Source organism: Pelodiscus sinensis, chromosome 3, assembly GCF_049634645.1.
Source record: "Pelodiscus sinensis isolate JC-2024 chromosome 3, ASM4963464v1, whole genome shotgun sequence".
In the NCBI taxonomy this organism is placed as follows: Eukaryota; Metazoa; Chordata; order Testudines; family Trionychidae; genus Pelodiscus; species Pelodiscus sinensis.
In genome coordinates, this window is record NC_134713.1 from 55,350,107 (window position 1) to 55,373,975 (window position 23,869).

At 40.5% G+C, this 23,869-nt stretch overlaps 1 protein-coding gene across 6 annotated transcripts in view; it reads right to left on the reverse strand.

Moving 5' to 3' along the window:
* Positions 1-2,511: 2,511 nt before the first annotated feature.
* Positions 2,512-23,869, reverse strand: part of FILIP1 (filamin A interacting protein 1) — a 147,294-nt gene continuing 125,936 nt past the window's right edge. For 5 of the 6 annotated variants that reach the window (XM_006131943.4, XM_006131944.4, XM_014577989.3 and 2 more), the window contains 3 exons: positions 19,098-21,900; positions 12,522-12,745; positions 2,512-3,579 (listed from right to left, as the gene is read on the reverse strand). In XM_006131943.4, coding sequence (XP_006132005.1) covers positions 12,539-12,745; positions 19,098-21,900 — 3,010 coding nt within the window. In that variant the 3' untranslated portion in view covers positions 2,512-3,579; positions 12,522-12,538. The remainder of the gene's footprint in view (positions 3,580-12,521; positions 12,746-19,097; positions 21,901-23,869) is intronic. The other variant, XM_006131945.4, reaches the window with a different exon arrangement.

The window sequence follows — 23,869 nt, forward strand, 5'->3', positions numbered from 1 at the left end:
CTGCTGGAAGCGTAGTTGGCAGGAGCAGCGTGCTGGAGATACTCTCAGGCACGCGGAATCTCTCCTCCCTTCCCGGTGGGGACATTCGCTCCAGTGGGAGGCTGCACGTGACTGCGCTGCACGTGTCAGTAGGTTGTGGCACGCTGTGTCCTGTACTGCCCACCTGTGGAACTACTTGCCAAAGGATGTTGTGAAGACTAGGGCTACATCTACACTGCCCCTTTTCCGGAAGGGGCATGTAAATTTCACCAGTCGTCGTAGGGAAATCCGCGGGGGATTTAAATATCCCCCGCGGCATTTAAATAAAAATGTCCGCCGCTTTTTTCCGGCTTTTAAAAAAGCCGGAAAAGAGCGTCTACACTGGCCCCGATCCTCCGGAAAAAGTAGGAATAAGACCCTCCGGAAAAGGGCACATTTTCCGGAGGATCGGGGCCAGTCTAGACGCTCTTTTCCGGCTTTTTTAAAAGCCGGAAAAAAGCGGCGGACATTTTTATTTAAATGCCGCGGGGGATATTTAAATCCCCCGCGGATTTCCCTACGACGACTGGTGAAATTTACATGCCCCTTCCGGAAAAGGGGCCAGTGTAGACGTAGCCACGGATTTTAACAGGATTCAGAAAAGAGCTAGAATTCATGAAGGTTAAAATTCATGGCGGTTAAGTCCATCAAGGGCTATTAGCCAGGATGGGTAGGAATGGCGTCCTTAGCCTCTGTTTGGAAATGGATTTCATGAGAGGGATCAAGGGCGGCCCTAGTCTAGCTGCCAGCAACAGGCACCCTAGGCGAACCATGCAATCGGCGCCCCCATCTCCAAACCCCTCAACAATATTGCACCACCATTTGGCACCCCATATAACTTGGCACCCTAGGCGACCGCCTAGTTCACCTATATGGACAGGCCACCCCTGACTGAGGGATCATGATGATTACCAGTTATGTTCACTCTTTCTGGGGCATCTGGTATTGGCCATTGTAATCAGACAGGCTGCTGGGTTAGATGGACCCAGTATGGCTATTCTTATATTACACTGCATTAGGAATGGCAGTGGTTGCCCTGTGCAGATGCACAGACACGTTAGGGTGTGTGTGCATGCATGCGTAGGACTGAATCTCGCTTTGTGCCTGTGTGAGCTGCCCAAGGTCGATCTGGTTAGAAGCGGAATAGGGCTGCTGGATGGCTGGGCCGGGGTGGGGGGGGGGAGAGATTTTCCCCCTCCTTTTACTTGCAGTCCCACTCTTGTTATGCCTGCCCATGGCACCACTCCATTCTGTCCTTTCCCCCCATGTCCCTGCCCCGCTCCATCCACAGCCCCATTGCACTCCCCGCCCCCTCATTACATCCTAAGAGCAGAGAGAAATTCTGCCCCTAGCCACGGTCCCTGGGCCACAGCCCTCAAGCTCCAGCACAGAGCTAGAGTGCCTCCACTCAGTTGATATTTTTATACTGTTTTTAAACCCAGATAAAAGTTTTACCCAACAGAAAGTTAAAACTACTATTAAAACAGAACTATTTCAGTAGTGCTGCTGTATTTTTCAAAAAGCTGTCAGGTTTGTGACAGATTAAGTCAAATTAGTTCTTACCTCAGATGATTATTCATTGACAACAAGTAATGTGTCTTTAAGACAATGGGCTTGGTTCACCACTATGTTAATTCCAATTTTGTGCTGGTGTAACTTGATAGAAATCAATGACACATGTATGGGTCTGATTCTTATTGCTGTTTTACACTGGAAGTTAATATTTCTTCAGCTCTGTGTAAGGAAATTGAAATATACTGTGTAATTTCAGGATGTCATAACTTTCCCATATGCATCTCTGTCTTATTCTGCAGCTTATGCTGCAGAATCCTCCTTTTCTCACTCCCAGCAGAATCGTGTACCAGAATAAAGTTTTTCCTTTAAAAAAACGGCAAGAAATCCAGCTTCAATGGTTGTACAATAACCTTGAAAAGATTATCTGAATGACTACTGCTCCATTATCTGCTGCTGAAAAGCCCAGTGAGATGTTTACATTTACTAAGGTGTAATTGCTAGCTATTTCACTTCTGAGCATTTTAGCAAAAAAACCCATTAATATGCTTGACTCAAAATCTCAAACCAGATCCCCAAGTGACAAGAAACCCAGTAGTCCCTATTCAGCAGCCCAATGTTCCAGTTTCCTCAATCACTTTACGCTACCATTATACTCTAACAATAAAAAAATCTGAAATATGGGGAAAATTTAAAATAAAATTAATTTATTAAAAAAATAAATAGCATGAGGGATGATATACAGATTATGTATTCATATCTATAATTCATTTTAAATGTAGCTGCCACTGAATTTTCATTATGATTCTTTAGATTGCTGTATTAATCATCAAAGGGCCACTGATGTAAAATTTAAGTTCATTTTACAGTGGCATACATGAAATCTTGTTATATGATCGTTTGGCTGTCTTTAAATCTATATAAGGAGATTGTATTGTGATAGTTGATGGTATAAACTCAAAGGTAGAAACAATGTCATCATTAATTTTGCCAGATGATTATCTTTCTTCAGAGCTTTGATAATCTCTGGATCAGTTTTATTATGCATGTAGTATACACTGTGATATTGTAATGAAATACCAGCCTAAAGAAGGTAACTACAAAAACCACGCAATTTCTTTTTTTTTTTTTTTTTAGCAGTAGCAATTTCTATAAAGTAAAACGAAAAAGGTGAACTTCAATACTGTCAGCCTTACGGCACTTGTGTCACAATCCAAACACTTGGTTACATTTGCATTCTTGTGAAAATTTATTTGTTACAGTGTGATGAAAATTGATTTTTTTCAGTACAGGCAGAAGTAAAAACACATTGTAAAATAATCATCATCAAGGTTCATGAAAACTTGTTTACAATGTTTAAAATGAATCTTTAAAATCAGATAGTAGTCCAGAGCTTTGGTTTGTTAGCACTCATTTTTATGTTGAACCTCTGCACAGTGCAAGAAAAATTCTATAACAGTATACCCTATATGGCAGTCCCGTGAGCATTTAGTCTCTCAGTCTAATGACAGGAAAATGTGTTTCACACTTTTTTTGTGTTTTTTTAAAGCACTTTTGGGATTAAAACTTAACTTTTTTTTTACTGTCTTTAATACAAAAATATCAATACAGAGAATTTTGACAGTGTATTCTACAAATTAATGTGCAATGGACAGTAGCAATTGGAAGGTTTGGGGAAAGTTACATTAATGTGTTTTATAAAAATAAATTATATAGCAAACACCACCAAACAAAATCAAGCAGGTGCCTCATGTTTTGCAAAATAAGAGTAACATTCAGTTGACACCTTGACTGTTTTTCTCTACATATTTTCAAAGTATCAACAAGGCCATTACTTTTAAAAACTCTACAAATAATTCAGAATAATCCAAAGAAGTTCTAAAATACTTCTGTAAGTGATCAGTAGCACAGGAGACCATGGTGACAGTGGTAGAGGGCATCAACAGTGATCCATCCAACTGGTGTGGAGAGGAAGTGCACACATACAGAATGCATTGCGTATTGTATCTCATCTAGAGTTCATGCGTAACTGATGAATGATGACACTCTCTAAGAGAAAAGAGCAAAACATTTGCTATTATATAATTGGAAATATAGGTAATTTTAATACAATTACTAGAATTTGGCATTTTTATAGTGCTTTTTGTCAAACTTTTAGAGACCTTAATTAAACCTTACAAATACACTTCAGTGAGGTAAGATTCCCATATAAAGACCAGAGACTAAGATCAACAAGAAATGTCCTGGACAGTTTTATAGTGGGAATATGGGTTGGAGCCACAGATATGAGTTCTAATTCCTGGCTCTAAGTTCAGTGCTCTGACCACATCTCTGTTACTATACAAAAAATGTAATTTAACTAAAAATATATCTAACATTTGCATATTGACTGTATTTTCCTTTTTCATAGGCTGCTTTTCCTCTTAAGCACAGCTCATATAAAGACATATTAAGAATTACTTTACATAGTACAGTAAAACTCCAATAGTCCAGCATCCAATAGTCCGGCACTCCCGATAGTCTGGCATCAAAATGGCAAGAGCCTAGTGAGTGAGCTTCAGCAAAAAATGAGTCACAGGGTAACAGCAGCAGCAGCTGAACTGAGCAAAAAGGGTAAAAAAGGCTTACAAAAACCTAAAACATTACAGTATACTGTATACAGTATGTACAATAAAAAGGGTTAGGAACACTTTATATACAGCATATAATGTATACAGTATATATATATATATATATATATATATAACCAGTTTATAGTACCTCCTGATAGTCCGGCATATCTGATAATCCGGCACCACCTAGGTCCCATAGGTTCCGGATTATCGGAAGTCTACTGTAGTCCCATTGAAGTCACTCAGGATACATCTACACTACAGGGTTTTTGCGCAAAAACTCGCAGAGCGTCCACAACTCAAGCATGTTTTTACGCAAGAATATTTATAATAGAATGGCAGAATTGAGGACTTTTTGCGGTGTAGGTATACCTCTTTCTATGAGGAATAACTCCCTTTTGTGCAAGAGTTCTTGCACAAAAAGGTATGTGTGGACGCTCAACACGAAAGAGCCTATCGGAAAAAACACAGATACTCTGCTGACCATTCTGTTAATAGCAATCAGAGCTTTCTTGTGCAAGAGCGTCCATGCAGTCTGGACATGCTCTTGTGCAAGAAGTTTTTGCCAGTTCTTCCGCAAAAAGCTTCTTGCACAGAAAGCCTGCAGTGTAGCTGTAGCCTGAAATCCTCACATGTTTAAGCACTTACTTGCATTCTCAACTTTAAGTAAGCAACTAGTCTACTTGACTTAAATGGGACTACTCACAAACTGGTCCTGCTGAAATCAATGGTACTTTTGTCATTGATTTTAGTAGAGCTAGGATTTCACATATAATGTATAAAGCAGAGTTTGTGTAGATGTTGCAGGGTCATACTTGAAGATTATACAGCGTTGTTGATTCTGACCATTCTTTTGGTAATGCCACTACAAATATTAAATAATTAATTAATTATCCAATGGTCTAAAGTAATGTGTTTCCATTGCACACAAGGTATTTACTAAATCAGAGTGTAACCATAAAGGTGTATTCCCATATACAGTGCAAATTTAAAGAAAACATGGCGTTTTAATGATAAAATTGTAGTCAGATATGTGAAATCTAGTACTTGTTTTCCGAAAGCATTTATTTCTGTAATTGAAACTTCTTATACAGCTAGTGATTATCTTCCCCTCTGTTTTCAAAAGCCCTCTACAAAGTATGCAAAATATTATTTCAGTGTATTCTTACCATTTTTATGAGAGTGCCTATGCTTCACCTTTTTAAAAAAAATTATGTTTGTAGAATGTTTAACTGTGGGAGTCGTAAAATATTGTAGTCTTAAAAGAGAAAAAATGTTCAAATATTTTATTTCTCATTTATGCCAGATCCTTACCACTAGATGGCATATTTTTATTATTTTACTCATGGATAAAACACAGTGAAGACAACAATTAGGAGAATGTGAGAACACAAGTGAAACAATGGAATTTCCCATTAATGTGTATTTATCAACATTTAACTGTTTACAAAACGGTTTTTCATTCATTAATATCTATATTTCCTGCCAGATTTGAATAATAAACATTAAAAATCATAAACTGCAGTTAAAGCCAACCTTCACCACTAACGCAGTTTTATTATTTCAGGTTCTTGGCAAACAGGAAGCAAAGTAAAACTTGTATTTGCTTAAGATCAAATTCTACTGCGATATGAACACATCTGTTAATTTCAGTGGGAGTCACGAGTTAATTTGAAGAAGAAAATTGTTCTTAATATCCAGTATATACATAAAAAGATATACATAGAGTTAGAAAACAAAATTTACAATTTAAAAACAAAAATTGGCTGGTAGAAAATTTCTTGGTCAGATCCAAAAATAATTGAACAATATAACCATAGTAAAGTTTCAAAATCAAAGCCTTCCTCTTATAGACCAAACAATAACTATGCAGGAAGAAGTAAGAGGCTAGAGAGGATTAAGAAAGCATGCTGTTTCATGTGTTCATTAATTTCTCTTATACTTTGCCCCTTCTAACATTTGACTTTGTAGCAGAGGCGTATTCTTGAAATTAAAATAGATGTCCCAAGAAGTGATTGTCTAAAATTTTCATAGGACATATTCTTTTATAGTCATGTAGGAATAATCTGGCAATGGATAGAGAGAATGCTTCTGGGACTATAAATCTTACAGCTTCTGTGAGCTATAAGTTTACTTAAAGAAACAACAGTTAATTAATTTACTCTAATGATAAAATTAAGATATTTGCACGGAGAGAACCAAATTCAGATTTAAATTATATCACTGTAAATCAGAGTTTACTGTAGTTATTTGCAATTAGTTTCTGGTAGATGAGTTTAGAATCTGGCCCCAAACTTAACAATTTGCATAAAGCCTTGCCAATTCAGATAATAAAAGCTTATCAACTGTCTTTTAACATTTGAAGTTTAAATTGATTTTTTTTAAACACAATTCACATGAATGGATAATGCCAACTGATACAAAAAGATGTACTGAAGACAATATAAGTTCCAGCTGCAAAAGGGAAACATCATGTACCAATATAACTATTTCTGAACTTAAAATCCTGTTCAGAGGAGTTGTTTAATATGGAGAGTTGTTCATACTTGTAAGAAGCCAGAAATAAAATAAATCCATACATGGCCCTACAGGGTTTTGTTCCTGCAGATGACAGCTCCCAATTTGAAAGTAGTTAACCCTCTTGACATTTTCTAAAAAGCCAGATAAAAGCAGAGACCAAGTAGAAAGATAGTTTCAAAGTGAAGTCAACATCTATAATGACAAATGTTACCAAGACCTCTGTCTGAGAGAGTTCAGTCAAAGTTAAGGGAATGGGAATTACTCACACAGATGGGAGAGAGAAAAACATTCCCTTAAATGAGAACAAGTTTAAAAGATGAGCTCATAGGAACTACTGCCAGGATACTACAGGTTTCAAACTGACTTAGTGATGTCAGCAATTGATATGAGATAGGAACAAATAATTGGTCTGAAAATCATCCTTGTTTAAAACCTGAAGCCATGGTAGGATTGTAGCCTTCCCTCTTTAAAAATACACGTGTTCTTGAAATTCTGACCAGTCACCTAACATTACTGTTAGCATTGAATGGATCTGAAAACATGTTTAATATGATTTAGACAATAATCTGCTATGTAACCTATAACTGGCATGAAACTTTGCAAACCAATGCTCTTTTAGGGTGCGTCTACACAACGGCGCTATTTCGGGATAACATTAGTTATCCCGAAATAGTGTTGTGTGTGTCTTAACAGCACATCCCTTATTTTGAAATAATGGGCATCTTATTCTGGCTTCCTGTAAGCCTCGTTGCATGAGGAATAAGGAAGACTCTGGAATAGTACTCTATTTCAAAATTTGGCGCTGTCTATACAGCCTATTTGGAAATTTAGTGCTCTCCCAAAATAAGCTACGCAATTTGCATAGCTCAAATTATGTAGCCTATTTTGAGCTATGTGCAACTGTGTAGACATATCCTTAGCGATTATGCACATGATATTTATCACCAAGAAAGTGGTTTGAAGTTTAAATAGTCATGTACATATTGTATGGTCATATTATACAAGTCAATGTGTTATTTGTTTTTTAGCCATAGTGAGGAATGGGACAAAAGGAAAAGAGTAAACAGCTAACCATCCAAGTGGCCATAAGAATTCAAGATATCTGCTTAGTATATTTTAAGATCTGAAAGAAAACCCTTAGACTAGAGATAGCACTTGGTTCATGATGATATGCTCTCTCACACTGAGCAACACTTAGATCAGTATCTTCATTTACAGCCATGAGACTACTCACATGAGCAAATTGTACTTAGCTTGAATAAAAGTGCTTGCCCTATATAATGGAGTAGAAAAACTGTGTTTAAGGACCAGATTGAAAATCAAAGTTCTACATGGAAATGCAGCTATGGAAGCTACTGTCCTTAACTCCACACACATATGCTGGAACACTTTTTGGTGTAACCTAACTCATTTTTCTGAGACTTTTCCCCATGCAAGGTACTGCTTTTTGCTGTATGAGGTGGAAATCCATCTGGAATGGCTACATCTGGAATCTATTCCAGCTGGAATGGCTTACCTTAAGCTGAGCTGTGGTGGCATCTACGCTGCAGGAGGGTGCAGCACACGCCCCGTTGGCTTGCCTTATTCCTCACAGAATGAGGAGTAATGGGTGCTGGCAAAGGCTGTCCCTCAATGTTTGATTTTTGGGTCTATACTAGACCCACTAAATCCAATGCTAGAAGATTGACCTCCAGAGGGTTGATTTCTGTAGTGTAGACAAGCCCTAAGGTGTCACAGGACTTCTAATTGTTTTTTAATTGTTCTGAGGCCTTTTTCACAGACAGATATGTTGTAACAGTCATGTTTCTTTCACTAGACAATGTTTTAAAGATGCCAAGGGGCTTATCTTATTGTAGTCACTAACCAGATTGCTATCTTCAGAGGAAAAGGCACTCTGAACTGCATGATCAAGACATCCAGGCATCAGCTTTTTAAGACTTCTGTTCTACAAGTCTTCTTTTTTGCAATTCCCTCCCCTCCCATCCTCTACTTAGAGTAGCAAATTTCAGGTAAATGAAAACCTATTACCAAGTGCTGTACTCATCTAATTTTTTTAACCCAAGAAATGCACTGAATTTAAAAACAGATACCTTTAAGTACTTACAAGCATAGTTTTCTCCAGATTACACAAAAATTTTCACTTCTCTCAATGTCAGAATAAGCCCTTTTACATAAATACTCGATAAACAATCTACATTACCCTTTGACTTACATCAGTCCTTATACTTCTATCTTTCTTCCCTTCTGGGAAGCTTTGCAAACTGAGACCAGTTCTCACCTTGTTAATATTTACACAAAATTAGTATGTTTTCAGGATCTTTTCATATGAATATTCACAAGTTGTTATTTTTATTTGATTGTGGTTTTTTTTCCTCCCAGATTAGTTTCAGAAACACCCTTTTGCCTGGCTCTCATTCCTTAAGTTTTGCTGGGTTGGCTGTGGATCAGAGATTTTCTCTGGTCTGGTCCTGGCAGTGAGATCTGTTCCTGAATCCTCAAAATATTGGTCTGACTTGTCAATTCTGTTTCATCTGATGTTGGTTGATTCCTTTTCACATGTCCTAATAATTCCACAAGCATTACATCTAGTTTGCCTCTTCATATCTGGCTGTACTATGGAAGCATTGGACATCCAATTCCATCAGAGGGTTTCTTCTTCAGCTAAAGTTGTCTCTCAAATCTCATCCAAAAGAAATGATGCTTTCAAAGGCAGGCACATGTAGACTATTGTTCCCATATACAGGTTGAACTTCTCTTGTACAGTACTCCCTGGTCTGGCAACATCCAGGATCGGACATAATTTTAGTTAGCCAGATTTCCATTTATCATGGGTGTGGCCAAGTTTCCTGTGGTGCTATAAAGTTTGTGTACAGCCACCAGACCTGATTGTCAGACTTCTGTGCTGTTATTTAGCTCTAATTTACCCCTAAATGTATTCTAAGAGCCCAGTAAGCAGTGGAAGTGTTGATAATTCTACTAGACAATACTGACCTCCCATGATTAGTGCCAAACCAGAGAATTTGTCTAGTCAGGTTCCAAGGGTGCCAGACTAGAGAGGTTCAACTTGTATATCATCAAAGTCAGGAGTCCCCAGCTGACCCCAGGCTCCATGGCTGCCCCTTTAAAATCCATCTCTGGTGTTTCAAAGAGGCAGCTGCCATGGAGACTGAGGTCAGCTGGGGACTGTCCAGCTGATCCTGTGCTCTGTGTGGCAACAGAACGCATGGTCAGCTAATCCTGGGCTTCCCATGGCAGCAGAACCCGGGGTCAGCTGAGGACTCCCCAGCTGACCTTGGGTTTTGGGGAAATGCCGCACAGAGCCTGGGATCAGCTGTGAAGTATCCAGCTGACCCCGGGCTCCAGGGCTGACCCCTTTCAAACACACACGGAGGCGGCATTTCTAAGGGGCAGCGGCCGCACAGCTGATCCCCGGCTCAGCTGTGAGGCGGCTGCTCCTTTGAAATGCTACCTCTGTGCGTTTCAAAGGGGCAGTGGAACCCGGGGTCAGCTGGGAAGTTCTCAGCTGATCCCGAGCTCCGTGTTGTGCTGCCCATTTGAAGTGCTGTAGCAGGACTTCAAAGGGGCAGCACAGCATTAATGCCTGCGATTAACGCATTAAAAAAATTAACACATTAATCCTGGACTGCATTAATCACAGGCGTTAACGCATGTCAACTTACAGCCCTAATTATTAAAAGCTAAGACACTATAGAGATAATAAGAACTCATAATTAATTGGAAAAAAAAAAACCCTGGGGTATGGGACATTTATTGGGCGTAACATTTAGCTGGTCAGTAACTCACAAATTCCCCAGGAAAAAGCTCCAACTTTGGCTCTACTATTAGGGATATATATATAGTCATGAGCCTGTTTTTCAGATGTCCTATAACCTACAATTCCAAAATTAATTGGAGATGCAGGTTAATGGAAGATACTTGAGAATCTGTGAAAAATCAGGGTAAATATTTTAATGATGTTCACCAGAAGGACATGTTTTGTATGAAAGAATGAGTGTCTTCAAGATAGCTAGGCTGAGAAAAGCTCTCTAATGAAAAAGTCTGGTTCTTTACAAGGGTAGCAACCCTAAGAATGGATTAAGGATAAACATTGCCTGGTTTTACCAAATACATGTTGCCCTCCATTGACAGATTTTTCTTTCAGCCTCTCCTTCCTAAGAGAAACTAATCCCTAATCTATTGGTTCTTTGCATGGATTCTGTACATCCAATTCACTGCATTTTCATGCATCAACAATTGAACTTCACTTGGGCATTTTCCCTCTCATTCTTTTTGTATTACACTTATATTCTTCATGATGCATCTCTCATCTTCTTTTCTCTTCTCTCCTTCAGCTAGGGCACCAATAGTAATGAGTCTCTTAATAGTTTGTTCAAATGGCTGAATCATTATATAGTTTTAAAATGCACCTTCTAGCCAAAATATAGGGAGCACATCAAGCTGCCTCAACCAGGAGTTCCATTACTGTATCACACTTACGTGGAATCTGAGATTTTTGGGGAAGTTATCATAACAATTATGGTGCTATCAAATGAAATAATGACAGCAATCATATGCATCCACACCCATTTCCATGCTGAAATATTTCCTTAAAACATGCTTTAAAAAACAAATGGAAAAAATGCAAATACTTCAGTTTAACCAAAACAAAACAGAACACAAACTAGTACTCCATAGCATTATAAACTGGGTCTGTATTTGAGATATAGACACACATCAAACTTCACTGAGGAAATTCAGGGTAAGTTATGGACAAAGTCTTCTGTCCCCTATCTTCTGTACCTGAGCAGAGTTCTCCATCAGTTATGTTGCACCATTAACTGGCTGCATTAAGGACTGTTCTAAGACAGACACTTGGCAGCAGAAGTCAAACTACAGCACACTGTCTCATTATGAGCCTGAGCCGAAGTACACTGAAGTCTAAGACTTTGGCTGCACTACCTCAGGAAATACATCTACGTTACACTACTTCAATTACACGAATAATGTAAGTGGGGTTGATATAGCTAGATCCATGGTTCCTACACCACACTGTGTCAATGAGAGATGCTCTCCTGCTGACAGACCTTACTCTTCTGAAGGAGCTGGAGTACAGTACATGGAAAAGTATCCTGCATTGACTCAGCGGGTCTTCACCAGACCTGCTAAAAGACATTACTGCATCAACTGCAGCAATGCGGATCTAGCCATAAGTATAAACAAGACCAAAGAAAGTCATTCCATTGACATCCATAGGAGTTGGATCTGGCCCAAACTATGGCTATAATAAAAAAAAAAAAATCAATTAGGTCAGAGTTTTTCAAACTATGGTTTGTGAATCACTACTGATCCATAGAGAGATGGCTGGTCACATGGTCCTGGCTCTTCCTCTTTGTTTCTAGCTACAAGATTTCATTAAGAGAGACCTAAAAATATGTGGCTTTTATCACATCACTTCTCTAGGCCACAATTGCTTTAGCTGTCTCACAAATGGTAAGTGATCATGAAAAAAAAAAAAAAAAGAGAGAAAGTGGTCTATGTCCTTATGAGTGAGATGGAAGTGGTCCCATGAGACACTTTCTTAAGAAGTGGCCCAATCAGTAAGTTCAAAACACTCTGAACTAGATCAGTGTAGAAGTGAATCTGCTCAGACAATTTCATTGTCTGCAAACATTACTAGCCTCCAAATAGCTTTTTAGCTCAGCATAGAAACCAAATTATATTGTTAAAGTCAAGACATGCACACTTATTAGTTTGTTATGTTAAGTGACAGTTTTAGGACTTAATTAGTAAATGCAAACACCAGCAACTAACAGACAGGAGGTTGATTTCCATGGTAGCAGTAAAACCTGCACAACATACCCCCTTAGCCATTGCCCTCAGCCCTTCCCCCCGCCCAGGGAGGTAGAGCTGTTGGCTGAAGATTTCTTCAGTTCTATTTTCATAGACTGAGTCTCGGCACGAGGCTCGAATTTTGTCACATTTCCTGCTCCTGGGGCTGCCACTACTGGCTTTCCTGCTTTCATACCTTTTGACACAGGAATACGGGTGGGTGTAGGTCTCTGTGATGACCCATCCTGTCCTGTCTGCAAGAGAAATAATGAGATAGTATAGAATGTTAAGCAAGACTTTTAGGAGTTTTTCTTTAACAGATATTAAATCTATACAGTTCCTTATTTGTTTCTTCTATTATTTAAAATATGTCTTAAAGCTTCCAGTGCACTAGCCACCTCTCCCAGGATTTAGAAACAACATAAGCAAACAACTAGCCATAAATATATCCATCCCAGCCCAGGCCCCTCTTTATCAAAAAGGGAGAGAAAAGATGGACTTTGCAGCATGCTAAGAAGGTTAACAAATCTGGGCTCTTGTGTACCAATGGTGAGGAGCAAATTCAAAAATAAAGGACCCTTCTGAGTCTGTTTACATTGCCAGTTTTTTTGGCAGAAAATATGCTAATGAGGAACTCATTAGCATAAGTCACGATGTCATTAACATATTTTCCGCCATTCCTTTTTGCGCAGAAAGAAGCAGTGTGGACTTTTTTGTGTGTGCAAAAACCCTGTTTTGCACAAAATCCTTATGCCTGTCCCAGAGAGGCATAAGGATCTTGCGCAAAACGGGGCTTTTGAACAAAAAAACCCACGTCCATATCGCGTCTTTTTGGGCAAAAGCCTCTTGAGCAAAAAGAAACGGCAGAAAATATGCTAATGATATTGTGACTTATGCTAATGAGCAGGGCTCGACAAATCACTGAATCTACTTACCCGTGGCGAGTAGATTTCAGCCGGTCGCCCCATTCACCGGCAACGCGTGTATGCGCATGCGCAGTGCAGTGCGGGGCTAGCGCATGCGCAGTGCGGGGCTAGCGAGTAGGTTTCGCTGCCATTTGTCAAGCCCTGCTGAGTCCCTCATTAGCATATTTTCTGCTGGGGGGGGGGGCGCAAATGGCAGTGTAGACAACGCCTCAGAGAATGCTCTGACATGCAACTCCCTTTCACTTATATTTGAAGAATCCTAGCCTGAGTGCCTTGGCTATTCAACAGAGGCAGAAAAATCAGAGAGAGAGAGAGAGAGAGAGAGAATCGGTCAGGCAATTTGGGCACCTACATTATTGAATTGGTATTCAACTCTGGAATCAGCTCCTTCGGTATCAGATTGTTTGTCTCCTTTGCAGCGTATTTAAATATTAAGTGACATGAAGTAAAGCACCAACAGCTAAGACGACACTTCAAACCAAAACAGTTGTTGCACAATGGTGAATATCATACTAGAAAAGGACCCACGATGCAGAGGTCAGATCCAGATCTTAGTTTTCTGGTATTCAAATTAGAACATCATTAGAGATGGGGCGAAGCCCATAGCTCTGAACCATACTGTCGTAAAGTTTGAAGCTTTTTAGATACAGGGAACTTAGCCTAATCTTTAATTTTTTAGAAATGAGAGGAGAAGAGGCAAAAAGGGAGAAAGTCTCCACTCCCTGACCTACGTTAATATAGATAAGATGTGCACCTATAGAGGAAGACATAGACTAACAGGGCTTTTCTACTTCCTGTTCATATGAAAGGCCAACTTATTCTGCAGCAAAAAAATCTGGAAGCTGTTTTGTGACATAGATCTTTAGGCCAGAATCTAACAATCATTTAGAGAAAACGTGTATAACCTTCATGATTGAGAACACAATATAATGCAACTGAAAACTGATACAGTGTTGCACATGTATTGCACTATTCATCTTAGTGGGTTATCAAATCTGAAACTTAAGTAATAAAATTAATTACTTCCCTATTGAGCATTTTAAACAAATAAAATAAAAATCAGTTAATGTCCTCACCCAAACACCACCTCAAATTCCAGAAGTCCCAGCTATCCTCAAACTAGAGACTAAAAGTTCCCTGGCAATTTCTACATAAGCTTCAGAGGGGTAGCCAAGTTAGTCTGCAACAGGAAAACCTTAAACAACAAATAGTCTAGTAGCACCTTAGGGTACGTCTAAAGTACATGGCTCCGTCGACGGAGCCATGTAGATTTGTTGTTTTGGCAAAGTCAAATGAAGCCGCGATTTAAATGATCGCGGATTCATTTAAATTTACATGGCTGCCGCGCTTAGCCGACAAACAGCTGATCAGCTGTTTGTCCGCTCAGCGCGCTAGTCTGGACGCTCCCCTGCTGACATCAAAGCCCTTTGTCGGCAGCCCCGGTAAACCTCATCCCACGAGGAATAACGAGGCTGCCGACAAAGGGCTTTGATGTCGGCAGGGGAGCGTCCAGACTAGCGCGCTGAGCGGACAAACAGCTGATCAGCTCTTTGTCGGCTCAGCGCGGCAGCCATGTAAATTTAAATGAAGCCGCGATCATTTAAATCGCGGCTTCATTTGACTTTGCCTATGTGTCTAATCTACATGCCTCTGACGACAGAGGCATGTAGTCTAGACACAGCCCCAAAGACTAACAAAACTTGTTAATTAAAAACTATGTAAAATTTCTATATAGTAACTTTGCAGTATGAAGACCAAATATGCAGCACATTGAAAACAAATGAGAAAACAATCTAAATTAAATCAGCAAAATGAATAGTGTTGGGGGGCATTTTGCTAATTGCATACTACAAACCTTACTTTAAAATAATCAAATGAATCTGTTACAGAATCTATCCCCTGCTGTACCAGACTGCAATAGAATCTAGGGCCCTTACCACAAAACTTAGTTTCAAGTTGCCATAAAGTATACAGGGTCCTCTTTATATGCACTGAGCATTCCAAAAGGAGGCGAACTACCTCCATCCTTACCAGTCAATCAACGCTCTCCATTTCTTAATGTGCCAAGAACAGTCCAAACTAGATGCACATATACACAAAATAAAAGTCACAATTGGGAAATTTGAATGCTGACTGGCCAGTGGGAAGCTAGTCATTTTCAACAACCAAAAGCAGCATTTCTAACAACACTTACAGGATCTTACTTCTTTTGTCAAAACAAGTAAGATCCATTGAACACTGTATGGCATAACATGCAAACACATTCTATCAGAGCTGGAAAATATGTCAACATACTATGGAGCCAAAATGACAAACATCCTGCACTCCCTGGAAGCTTTCACCAGTGTGTAAACATACAGCTATTAAATGAAGTAGCTGGAATCTCCGGCATTTCTTGAGTTTTAATGACACAAATTATTAACTGAAGATTTTGGCACTCTAGAGTTACTAGTTTCATGCCTAAAACACTCAAAAATCATTTAAACATACTTTGACTCTTTCCCCCTGCCCTACAGTTTCCAAAGACATACACTAACATTTCACTCATATCATAACTGACACCATTCCAACACACAACTCCAACACATTTTTCTCTTGCTAAGTGAAAGGAAAACTAGCTCTATGCAGGTGACCAATATGACTGAATAAACACACAGACTGTGTTTTGAACTCCCCCTAAGCCAATGCTGGTTTTAGGAATGGGCAAGCAGGGTAGTTGCCTTAGGTGCCAACTTCCAACGGGTGCTGTACCCCATACCACTTTGTGTGTGGGGACGTATCTTTCCTCTTTTTTCTGATTAGCCAGTTATAGTGTTTTGGGGGTTCATCAGCTTGAGGGGAGCAGCAAAACATTTTTGGTGGCTCGGAAAATGGCTACAGCTACTCCTGCCCTCACAGTGTCAGGCCCTACAGTGCTGTCACTCTGTCATTTTGCAGGATTCGGAGTGAGGATGTCTCCCTTCTGTCCTGCACATTTGCAGGTGACTACATTCTTTCTGCTTGATGCAAATATACAGCATCAGTTAGAATTTGGATCTGTATACTTTTATGAAGTTCATGCAGGGCACCTATATTGCTGCCTCATTAAGACTTGCAGAGTGAAGCTCAACTGTTCTAATTTCCAGAAGTACACACTAGTGGAACATTATAGGTAATCAGAACTAAATGTTAATGCAGGAGTAAACGCCTGCAACTGCCAAAGCTATTTATGTCCATAATGGCAGTTCACCGCAGAACATGCAGACAAATATACTAGTCAAAGGGTTGTAATGAGGAAGGTTGGTTGTTTACAAAGCACAGCAATGATTTCGACTTTTTGAAAGGTTAGCATATGCTTAAGCAGTTTGTAACACAAATCCACTGAGTGTATTTTAATAATATTGGAGGATAGCTATCCCACTTACAACACTATATCTCTTCTAATATTTTTAAATAGGAGAATGGCACAGTAATACAGAGGAACACGAACAGCCGTAACACAATAGAGAATTGAGTCCCAGGCTTGTAAAAATGTTACAGAAGGTATGTGGAACACACTGATATGAGGAAATTACAGGACTCTTAATCATGGATGTTGGTGGCTTGCATGAGTTAGCCAACCATATCAGCACCCCCAACATGATGTCTGTAATTTCCTTCAAGTTGAGTTTGCTAGAGGCACTTTATTATATTTTTGGAAAATAAAATATGACAGACTAAAAGGGATGTAAATAAAAACAAAAGATAACACTCTATGTCCTAAATGACCCAGATGTGAAATTACAACCACTATTTTGGAATCATTGTGTAGGGAGGTTTCATCAGTTCAGGCAGGACTTTTAAAAATTACATGCTTAGCACTATAGAAATAACCTCCTCATACAACTAGTGGCTCTTCAGAATGTTTTCTGTCCCCTCCCCCCACTTCCCGTTCTATTTTAAACAGTTAAGAAAAAGTTAAAGTTAAAAATGGCAAATCTGTTGTAAAACAGATAAGAGCCAGGAATTTCAGAATTACATCTCACTCTGTTCTTTATTCACCCCACGGGGTATTGTATGGCTACAGATACTGTATCAATTAATTGAGATAGCACAATGAACTAAGTTATGAACTAACACCTACAGAAAATAGAAGCAGGGTTTCTCTCTACAGGCAGTCCCCGGGTTACGTACAAGATAGGGACTGTAGGTTTGTTCTTAAGTTGAATCTGTATGTATGTCGGAACTGGCGTCCAGATTCAGCTGCTGCTGAAACTGACCGCCAGTTCTGACTTACATACAGATTCAACTTAAGAACCCCAAGCGTCCCCAAGTCAGCTGCTGCTGAAACTGATCAGCGGCTGATTCCAGGAAGCCTGGGGCAGAGCAACTCTGCCTCCGGCTTCCTGTAGTCAGCGCTGGTCAGTTTCAGCAGCGGCTGACTTGGGGACGCCTGGGGCAGAGCAGCTGGGTTGCTCCAGTAGCACCGCTCCTCGCTCCTTGGCACTACTGGACCAACCCAGCAGCACCCCAGCTGCTCTGCCCCAGGTGTCCTGATTCAGCCACTGCTGAAACTGACCAGCAGCGGCTGAATCAGGACCTGGGGCAGAGCAGCTGGGGTGCTGCCGGGTTGGTCCAGTAGTGCCCAGAGCGGCGCTGCAGGACCAATCGGCGCCCCAGCTGCTCTGCCCCAGGGTCCACAACAAAAGCCTGGTCTGCTGGGGGGGGAGGAGGGGAACACACTAGCTGCGCCCCCCCCCCAGCAGACCAGGGACACAGGGAGCAGAGCCGCAGCGGCAGCGGGGTTCCGAGCCTCTGAGGCTTTGCTCTGGCAAAGCCTCAGAGGCGCGGGACCCCGCCGCGGTTGCGGCTTCAGTCCCGGTGCCCCTGGTCTGCTGAGGACCGTCCCCAGCAGACCAGGGGCACCGGGACTGAAGCCGCAGCAGCGGCGGGTTCCTGCGCTTCTGAGGCTTTGCTCTGGCTTCAGTCTCGGTGCCCCTGGTCTGCTGGAGATTTCAGTCTGGTCTGGCTTCAGTCTGGTCTGCTGCGGCTTCAGTCCCGGTGCCCCTGGTCTGCTGGAGACGGTCCCCAGCAGACCACAGGCACCGGGAGCGAAGCCGCAGCAGCGGCGGGTTCCCGCGCTTCTGAGGCTTTGCCAGAGCAAACCCACCACTGCTGCAGCTTCAGTCCCGGTGCCCGTGGTCTGCTGGAGACGGTCTCCAGCAGACCAGGGGCACCGGGAGCAGCTTACGAATGGGGTTCTCTCGCCCCGGAGCTCGCAGGCAGCAATCCGCCACCTCGACCTCCGGGGGCGAGAAAGCCCCGTTCGTAAGTACGGATCCGACATAAGTCGGATCCGCGTAAGTCGGGGACTGCCTGTATACTGTCCTCTCTTCTTCTCTGCCCAACCACAGTAGTAAAATTTACAGCAGCATCATTCTTTCATTTCCTACAGCTTTTTAAGGTCTATCTTGTAAGGCTCTACTCAAGTGGTTATAGTAAGATAATGCCAAAATGGGCTATTTAAAAACACTACAAGGAAAGTTCTGCTCTCAGTTACCCCAGTTGAAATCCAGAATAACTTTAGTGAAGTCAACAGCATTTTCAGTTTTTTTCAACTGTTCTTTCACAATGGAGGTGTCACACCAAGTCCATTTTATGGCTTGCCATTTCCCTACCATGAAGTCTGGGCAGATATCCCGTGGAATCCTCTGCTACTTACCACTGATTGTGTTCCTCGTGTGGATGATGTTGTAACTGGAGTTATAGTTATAGTACTTGTTACTTTGCTTGCTCCAGGCCTGGAGGAGAAATGGTTCCTCGGGGAACGAAGGACTGTACCAGTCATAACCTCCTTTTCTGCTGCTACATTCATTGGTCTGACTGTTATCACAGGACTAGTTCCCTCAGAAGCACCACCAGGGGAGCGTTTAAACTGAGAACCTAGATGAATATGAATTTTGTTGTCCTCTGTTGTTATAATGTTGGCATTGGCATTGTACTTCCGGATTGGTGTTGGGACCGTTTGTTTTTCTGGTGTTACTTTGAAAACAGCCCTTCCCATGGTCATATCCTGTAATTCTGGGGAGACAGAGATTTCTGCTGGTGCTGCAGATGTAGATACTGTCATAATCTGAATTGGGGACGTGGGTCTTTCCATGAAAGGAGCTCTCCCTCCATCTGAGGGCTTTTCTCTGGAGAATGTGGTGATAGTAACAGGTGACATAGCTCGCTCTGGGCCCACTGAGCTCTCAGAACCTTTTCCTTTTTGTGACACATTTGGAGAGGGAATGATGGTAATTCGAGGCTTCTGATTTCCCAAGGTCGGAATGACAGTGGTGCTTGAAAAAAATTCCTCAGATGTTGGGCTAGTTATTTCCAGAGTAGCTGTGCTATTCTCATGATCGGGAGTCACCCGAATATGAAGAGGTTGCCCCTGCTTTGGGGAAAGGACCACCTCTCCAGGATGTCCTGGGCTACCATGTATTCGGGCTCCTTTATCGTAAGCTGCCTGGGGCACATTATCTCTTTTTCTCATCCATGGTATCCAAGATTTCCTCATTGCAAGCTCATTTGCTGCTGGGGGATACCTGTCAAGCACAGACGAGCGCTCCATGGGTTTTTTCAGCCCTACCTGTCGCAGATTACTCATGATGTGATTTTCTTCTTGGAAGGATTTCCTTATAAACACGGCTGGCGTTTCTTCTTCTGCTGTTTCATTACTTACAGCATCAGTCTGCACCCCTGTGGATGTCACAGGAACATCTACCATTCTTCTACCATTCATGCTGGGTCTGAGGACACGGCTGTAACGCTTAGAAAGCTCTAACTCTTTTGTTAAGTTCAGGACTTCCTGCCCCATATTTTTGTTTTTATTTTCTTCCTCCATAAATCTTTGCTGCAGAACAGAATAATCAACTTGGAGCTGGGAAAGCTGATCTTCTTTGTTCATCAGCTCATGAATTTTTTCCTTAAGTGCTTGCACTTCTGCTTTCAAATCTCTGCTTTTAGCCTCTTCTAGCCGAAACCTGTGCCTCAACTCGGCTTCCTGACTCACCACTTCACCCTTCTCTATTGCTTTGGTTTTGGCAATCTGGAGTTTCATTTCCTCCAGTTGCTGAGAAAGGAAGTTAGCTTTGTCCTGCTCTGTCCTAAATTTCTGCTCCAGCTGATCATATTCATCCTCTGTCTTCATCAAGTCTCCTTCAACCACTTCCAATTGTTTGAGACGTTTTTTCAGTCTTTCAATTTCAATGGTTAGTTCTTTAATCTTGTTGTCCTCCTGATAAGCAAGTTCTGGTCCTTTTCTGGCTCGACCTCTTGCTATTTCTCTTTCTACTTCCTCTATACTTTCAATTCTTTTCTTTAACAGATCAACTCTACAGCTCAGTTCAGAGGATTTTTCTTCTTCGCTTTTCAGTTTCCCAATTAACTCATCTCTTTCCTTTGTCAAACTGGACACTTTTTCCTCCATTTCAGTTTTTAGTTTCAAAAGCTTCTTACTTTCATCTATTAATTTCTCAGTCACATCCATAACTTTACTTTGTTCCAACTTAACATTTTTGTTCAGACCTTCAACTTTTCTTTCTTCCTGCTTTATTTTTTCCATCATATTTTTTCTTTCATCCACCAGCATGACAGTAAATGACTTTAGCTTTGTAAGGTCCTCTTTTAAGCTTAGTTCAGCTTTTTCCAATCTACTTTCTGAAGATTCAAGATCTTTCACTCGAGTCTTCACCACGTCCAACTCACTTATTAAGTCTTTGGTTAAATGTTTTTCTTTCTCCAGATTTAAGTGCAGCTGGGTACATTCAGACTTACTTTTACTAAAAGCCTCTTCTAGCTTCTCCAGTTCTGACATTCTCTTCTGCAACTTTTCCACTTCAAGTTTCAGCTCTTTGCTATGATGTTCTTCCTCTTGTAGTTTCTTTTTCAACTCTCTACACTGGGATTCAGTTTTTGTGATCTCCTCATCTTTGCCTTCCATTTCAAGTACACGCTTGCGTAGGTTTTCCACTTCAGCCATCAAGCTAGAGTTTCCACATTCCCCTTTTGCTATTTTATCCCTTAATTCCTGAAGTTCTTCCTCAGCCTTGTGAAGATTTTTGTTAGTTTCTTCTAGTTCCTCAATTCTACGAGTCAAACCAACCAGCTTAAGTCTCAGCTGTCTGTTATGTGACTCTTGATTAACCAGTTTAGTGGTCATTTCCTCATGCTCTTGAGAAAATGATAACGTCTTGTGTTCAAGTTCTGTTTCTAACTTCATCAATTTTTGTCCATCTTCTTTTGTTTTTGAACTAATAACTTTAAGCTTTTCTTCTTCTTCCTTTAATTTCTGAGCAAGATCTTCTATTTTTTGACTTTGCTGACCAAGTTGTTCAATATGCATTTGTCTCTCATCCACCAGCATGAGTGCAAATGACTTGAGTTTGACCAGTTCGTCTCTCAATTTATTGAGTCTCTTTGTGTGTTCTTTCTCCTTGCGGGCTTGATAGATTTTTTCCTGTTCAAGAAGCTTCTTTAATCTGAAAAAAATAGAATACATACATTATTCAAGTGCATTTTCCCCTTTATATTTCAATGCTCAGCCACAGATTTTCATGTTGCATTAGTGTCCAAGAGTAATCTCTTAACACATTGTCTCATATAACTCTCCCAAAGTTATTTAAATTAGGGAAGCTTATTGGAAATTACACAAAATTGTTTATTAGTCTAAAAAAATAGTGTTAAGCATAAGATTTTATCCTCCGACTACTGTAAATTACTACGCATTTCCCCTTTATTTGGGTGGAAATATACTATTTCAGATTTCCTCTGATCTAATATATAGGTGACATCATTCAGTTACAGGATACATTATCTTCAGTGGCAGAGGTGAAAAACAAAAGTTTTAATACGCAGCTTTGAACTGAATTATCCTAAATGTACGTTACTATCATCATTCCACCTGAGAAATTGTATCATTTACCCAACAGGACATATATATACATTTAATAGCCCATTTACATTGTGCCAGCTTCATAAGATGGAAGCCTCATTAGCTTGTTGTACATGCAAGAATGCGTGAAATGAGATCAGATCTGAGTGAATAGCTTCAAGTTGCCAGGATTCACTAGATCAACACTGGTTAGAAGTGAAACAGCTGAACAGAAGTACTGTATGTCAGCTCTCAGTCACCATACTACCCATTGCAGCAGTGGTAAATTAATATAAAAATAAGTTTGGCTGCTTAATAACTGCTGTAAATACTTTAAGTGTTTAACTTTCCTGGGCTCAATTCTACATACAGAACAGTACAAAACTGGCACTCCTCTATTGACTGCAAGGATCAGACTAATCAAAGCTTTAGCTAGAACACAAATTCTCTACTTGTCATTGAGCAATTAAAGAGCAACTGGATTTTCTGACATTTTACAGAATGCAAAGGCTCATGAAGAAACTAGATCTATTATCTAAAAATGATTTAAATCTGTGTTGTGTATAACAATACTTTTTCAGCCCTATTCAGATAACATGTCAAAGTAGAAACAAAGCATACTTTAGGCCCATACTTTAAATCAAGAACACATGGATATCAATGTAGAAAGTGACAGGGCAGAGATTAGTAAAAGAGATGTTTTTCCACAGATACAGAGGTATTGTTGTAGGGATATTTGTTGCCATAAATTTAGGAGTACTGTCGTAAAAAGTAACAATATTGTTTTAAAGAAGATACAGATAGGTTTACACAAATTACTGGGAAACTACATACTGTTCAATCCATTATCAAAGTACTCTCAGTTCCTGCATTAAGATCCATGCAACAGTACAAGTTCATTGCTTTGTTCAGTCTATATCCAAAACATTTTAACCCTTCACAACCAACTGAAAAGCTAATTTTCCTGGATCTTGACTTAACAGCAAGAACTAAAATTAACTTGGTTCATAGGAACTATTGCCATCTCACTACTGATTCCATGGGGATAAAAAAAAAAAAAAAAAAAAAAAAAAGACCAGGATCTGGGATGAAAAGCCATATGAAAGGGGAGGGAAGCCAGAACACTTCAGTATGCAATAGGCTGGGAAGGCAAATGTCAAAGAATGTGATTGAATGAAAGAGTGAGATGGGACATGGGTGGAAGAGGAGGGCAACAACATTAGAAATAGAACTCATGGTGAGCTCAGGAGGAAAGGCAAGAGTGGGAGGAGAAACTATCAGGTATAGTATGATGTAGTTAGGAGGGGAAAGAGAGGGGGAAATCAGGGTAGCTAGCACAAGAGAAGAAAATATAGCAGGAATGGGAGTAAATCAGTTTTGCTGTTGCAGCTCCTAAGAGACGTAAAAAAATGAAAGTGAAAGAAAGATCCCCAAGCAGCATGCACTGCCATTATACATTCTAGGTAAATGTGCATAGGGTGCAATGAGGAGTCCCGTGACACCTTCTAGACTAACTTTTGAAGATTCAGACTAACACAGCTACTCCTCTGATACTTGTGCATAGGGTGGCACTACCA